General features: G+C 40.9%; 1 protein-coding gene across 2 annotated transcripts in view; it reads right to left on the bottom strand.

The window, feature by feature from the left end:
• Nucleotides 1–5,166, bottom strand: part of LOC103462363 (protein sidekick-1) — a 620,157-nt gene extending 614,991 nt beyond the window's left edge. The window contains exons 1-2 of one of the 2 annotated variants that reach the window (XM_017305208.1): nt 5,055–5,166; nt 3,775–4,941 (exon numbers count right to left, since the gene is read on the bottom strand). In XM_017305208.1, coding sequence (XP_017160697.1) covers nt 3,775–3,874 — 100 coding nt within the window. In that variant the 5' untranslated portion in view covers nt 3,875–4,941; nt 5,055–5,166. Of the gene's footprint in view, nt 1–3,774; nt 4,954–5,054 lie in introns of those variants that run through there. The other variant, XM_017305213.1, reaches the window with a different exon arrangement.
• Between the last annotated feature and the right edge of the window lie 461 nt (nt 5,167–5,627).

Below are 5,627 nucleotides of genomic sequence, written 5' to 3'. Positions count from 1 at the left end.
CGGCTCTCAGTGAGGCTTCAGTCCTTTAGGACTTAGTAAAATCCGTCCAGAAGAATCGGATCGTTCCTGAATGTCATATCACTACATTGCAGACTTTGGTCACATCGTTGTCCCATGCGACACCTCAGTCAACACACAGTAATTCAGCGCATCAGTGACAACTTTTTTTCATCGCGGATGCAACATATGTGTCTCTGTACAGCTAGCTTTGCTAGCATCACGTCCACAGCGCTTACCTTTCTTTAAGCTTTCCTTCCAAGTGACGCTAAAACTTGGACGAAGTCCCGCCGTCTGTGAGAAAGCGAAGCGATGCTGATTTTACATGTTGCCACATTGATTTATGCAGCTATTATCGATTAGACAGACATCTTCTCACGCTCAGAGAAAACCACTGCACATTTCTTGGAGCTCCGCGTGCGAGTAAAGGGGGAGGCGATGGGTGACAACAGACACGTAAGTCACGTTATTGCTTGGATTTCACAGCACCTCCTTACGTCCCTGAACTTCACATTTTAACGGAAAAAAATCTCAACGAGCCTTGGATGTAACGAGTAACGCGACAGTTTTCTAGAAATGTAGAGAAGTAGAAAGTACAGATACTTACTGTAAAATGTAGTGGAGTAAAAGCAGAAAGTATCCATTATTAAATCTACTTAAGTAAAGTTACCGAGTACTTGTACTTCGTTACTTCACACCACTGGTAACCGGTAGTGTTTATGATTAAAAAAAAAAAAAATAATAATTATGTGATCGGTATCGGTGATCGGCCCTCATGGGTGATCGGTATCGGCAGGAAAAAACCTGATCGGCACATCTCTACTTGAGAGATATAGATATTTTACATATCCAAACATTGACACCTTTCTCAACTTTAATTTAAGCCAAAATGTATAGAAACTGGATAAGAAATATGGGGGCTACAACCATTTTTGTGACAGATTCCTGTTCATCCTGCATTGGGACAGTCTGGTTTAGTGGACATCAAACAATGCATAGTAATGGCGTACGCAGGTTCATATCACTAGCTGTAGCTGCTAATGGGCGATCGACGGTCACTCTACTACCCAACTATCCTTTCTTGTATAAAGTGCTCAATTTTTTTGAGCACTCTGTAAAATCAGGTAGTAAAAGGCAACTATATTGTTGTGATAATTCTTAACAGAAAATATTTGTGAATTTTGAAATTGTTTAACTGTAAGCAAGCATTGAGCAAATATATAGACTCATTCCATAAATTAGAATCTTACAGAAAATTACATAAAATAAGTAGACAACCAATGTTTTAACATCTTTATATCTCTTAGTATGTTTTAATAGATGCTAAAAGATTTAATTTTCAAAAGATACTATTAATCTGACAAGTCTTATCAGGACATGCATCTTAATTTATTGAATAACACTGTATGGTAAGTTCTGGCTGCAGGGCCGGATCTACTGGGGTGGAATGGGGTGGCAGTTGCCACCCCAAACGAGAACCTTGCCACCCCTGTTGCCACCCCAGCTAGCGACAATGAATTCAATAAATAATTATGGCAAATCAGACATTAAGCGCATGAAACTCTTTTTTCCGATAGCATTGAATGCAACACAATGTAACCTTACACCCACTCTAAGTAGCGGGAAGTACGAGAGAAGGACAGAGCGCCAGCAGCATTGATGGATATATACATTACTGGACTGGACATTCCGTGATTTATCGTAAGTCACACATGCGCTATTGTTGTCTATTGAGTCAGGAATATCGGTGGTCAGGAAACTACTACAATCATGCAAAGAATCAGAATAATGGACCAATGTTGAGCAGTTAATTCAAACATAGATGATGGTAATAAGGGCTTCAGATTTCACAGGTGAGGAAAGCGTTTTAATTTAAAGAAAAGATTGAACAAGTGAGCAGTGGGTCAGTTATACTTGCCTAACTGTTGCTGGTCTGCTATTGACTTTGATAACCTTAGGATGTGCTGTGCAGTTCGGTGTGTTTTGGTTCTGTTAGCACTAAAACAAGTCAACCCGCCCACCAAGAGCAGCTGTTTAAATCAGCTAATCAACGCCGCTGTGCTCAGGCGAAAACTCATTAATAATCACAATATAGACAGTAAGCCTGACAACATAATGTAACGGGCTGGATGTTCTGTTTTAGTGTTTTTGCTACTTTTTTGTGTGGGAAATGTTTGCTCTTTGGAGTTGATTCCTCTGATCGGTAATCTCTGCTCTCTCTCCTCGTTGAGCCGTTGTCGGTTGCCATGGCAATGGGTCGTGTGTAGTACCGACATACAGCGCGAGAAAAGGCGGAATAGAAGTTGTTGGAGCCATTTTTTCTTTATTTCTTTATCCATTTGAATTTTGTTACTTCATTCTTAAATTTCTATTTTTTTGTATTATTTACAGTGTTTATTTGTAGATTGATAATTGTTGATTTTATTTTTTGTTTTATTTATTTTCTTATTTTCTAAATTTAGACAGGAAGTAATCTGGATCAGTCCACTTTCTGCAGGGGCCTGGTGAAGGACCAGCAGGCATTTGGGTTTGGGGCCAATGGTTTTTAAGAGAGGTAGCATGAGAACAAATGAAAGTTTGATCTCTGTAATTGTTTGGTGAAAGAGGAAAATAAATCACCAAGAACAATCAATAAGTTTGGACATTGAACCTTCTTTTACCTGTGTCAAGAAACATGACCCCAGTGCCATAGTAGTGACTTGGTGGAATTGGATGTTTGGCTTGGCAAACAGTCAGAAGTGGTTCTATCTAGTTTGGTTCTTCACCTGTTTATCAGCTTTATTGTACCTTTATTGTGGCGCACTGCAGCCGCTGCAATTCCTAAAAACAAGTGACAAAGACGGAGCTAATCCCGTGACGTGGTGATATTTATAACAGTCGTCAAACTACGGCTCCTACAGCATATTTAAAATAAAATGAATGACCAATATAAATAGAAATTCGCCCCTTCTTGCATCTTGACAGAACTAACAGAAACTAAACTGTTTATAGATTTGTATCATGGAAAATTGATCAAACATCAGCTTTCTAATCTTTATTTTAAGTATATCTAATAACAAATGATGGCGCTACTAATATTTTCGTGACAGATTTCTCCTTGTCCTGTATTGGGATAAAATGGTTTTCTGGACATAATGAATCACATAGCGACCAATAGGCGCTGTAATGTCTAGTAATGCATATCAATTAGCAGGAGTATAAAAGACGTAAAAATAATTAGCTATACTATATTAAGAACTTGTATTTAAGCCTCCGGGCTACGTAAAGCTCATTTTGAAACAATGCAAGTTAAAAACAATATATACTGCCACCCCTGAAAAAATCCCTGCCCCCCTCTTGCCACCCCATAAATATTTTTCTAGATCTGCCCCTGTCTGGTTGTATTCTTAGAACTAAAAGGCATCTTCCTCAACACATGTTCCCACCAACTTGCAGCACAAAGTTACACCCTTGCTTCTATGGATTACAGTAATAGCTGTTAATACCCATTCACCTGTTATGCAAATATCTGGAGTTAAATAGAAAAGAAACGCAAAGTCTCTAAATACTTTTCCAAATTGCCAGACTGGCTTTGATGAATCATTGTGTTTTTCTAGTTGAGGGTTCATTATCCCTCAACTAGAAAAACAAACCCATTGCTAACCATGCTGACAAACCCATGGTTAGTAATGCGTTTGTCAGTAGATGCTTTCTAATATATTTTTTGCTTAACAAAAAGTCGTTGTGTATTTACTTTCCCTCGAATGATTTCAGATAAATTAAAAACGGCTCTCTTACCTTGGTCGTGCAACATGTGGCAGCTGCAGGCGAGAAGGATCATCAGGAAAAGAGGCAGATTCCCATTCCGGGATCTCTGACGGGTACCTCCCTGGTTCATCCTCACGCGTAAAAGCGGTGGAGAAAGTCCGGTTTGCTCCAGCAGCTCTTACTGCCCTGCGCGGTGTGCTGCGGTAGAAGAGCCTCGGTGTTTCGGTACTCCACAAGCTGGCAGCGCAGATCAGGGGAGAAGATCCTGGAGTCCCCCCCGACACCCCACTGTCAAGCCTTTCAGCGAGTAACCCGATCCAAGCGATCAAAAAAGGCAGGTTTTACAAAACCATAATCTCTCACTGCGATGTAGAGAGCTTGTGAGACCCACGATGCCTCCTTTTTATTTGGATTGATGAGCAGAAAAATGAATGCGTTCGAGTGTGTTTATCGGCTTATTCTCTGCAACAAACCTCAATCCGCGCTTGTTTTAATGCCTTTCGCTGGGGATTTATTGTCCTGAGGATCATTAACTGACAGCGATGCGATCAAACACGAAAACTACCCATCTGTGATCTCCTCATAAAAATATATATACATCTACTAATAGAGTCTGTGAATAACTCTGGATTTGGGTTGAAAAAAAATTGATTCTGTGCCTCCTTTTAATCTCGGGTACCACTTTGCTCTTTTCCCTCTCAACTTTAACACCAGTAGTAAATTATATCCGCTCTTCCAGAGGAGGGACTCCTTCTCGTATTTCACTTGTCGCTCCGTGATGCGCCAGCAGCTCGCATTGAACTGGGGGGTTTAAAAAAAAAAACACTGCAACTTGTTTAGGTCGGGGAAAGGGGTCCCACTGAAAAGGTACACTGATTTCAAAAAATAAATAGATGTAAATACAACTAGTAGGTCTAAACGTAAAAGCTGCTGCTGCGACGCCGGTTCAGCCTGCTTCGCTTTTTTCCGTCCCAGTCTTCAGCGGCTTCCGAAAAAACTACGCCACTTCAAATATATCTTAATTATTCAGTTTGTACTCACTGGAATTCTCTTCCTAACTGAAGCAAGCTTCAGGCGGTTTTTCCTCCGTCTCGGTGGAAGTCGGCGCCCTTATTTGAGCTTCGAGGAGACCGTCTGAACCAAAGTGTCTCCCACAACTGAGCACCTGCCACCCTTCTCCGCTCCGCTTTGCGCTGACTTCGGGGGTGGGTGGCGAGGGGAGAGAAAGACACAGGGAGAAAGAGAGCTTTTACGTTAACAACCGGTCTTTGAATGCAAGTAACAACGTTAATAATTGCTTTTTAAAGTACTTCTGCCATGGTTGTAAGTTATCCCGTTCTTCCTCCTTTCGGTTTTTTCTTGGCGAGTTCAAAACTCTCAAATTCAAACTTTCATCTTTCGTAATCCGGCCTCTCTGATTGGTCGACCTTCTTCCATCTGTTTCTATGATTGGGTAGCCCACATAGGGGCAGAAAGGTACTCTGGACTCTGCACCTCACCTTCCGCGTTCGGGGAAAAGCGGCTCGATTGTTTCCGTTCCAATAAAAATATAATTTTATACTAGGTGCTTGCAGGACTTGGTCAAGGTTTGTACATCGATCCGAAGCCCCAACAAGTAAGCTGGAGAAAGGTTTTAAGATGTACGCCTTGTTATACATTCACTGACACGAAGGTGAGTTTTACTTAAGCTTTGTGGCTAACATTAACCTTAGCTTATGCTAGTAGACAATATTCTCGAACATTGTTCTTGTAAAAATTTGCTATTTAAGCAGTGGTGGGAAGTAACGAAGTACAAGTACTTCGTTACTGTACTTCAGTACACTTTTCGTGTATCTGTACTTTACTCAGGGCCATGCAGAGACCACTAAAGGGGCAGGTGCTCA

Source organism: Poecilia reticulata, linkage group LG1 (assembly GCF_000633615.1).
Source record: "Poecilia reticulata strain Guanapo linkage group LG1, Guppy_female_1.0+MT, whole genome shotgun sequence".
NCBI classification, from domain to species: domain Eukaryota; kingdom Metazoa; phylum Chordata; class Actinopteri; order Cyprinodontiformes; family Poeciliidae; genus Poecilia; species Poecilia reticulata.
The sequence above is the reverse complement of the archived record's forward strand: the minus strand, read 5'-3'. Positions and strand labels throughout refer to the sequence as shown.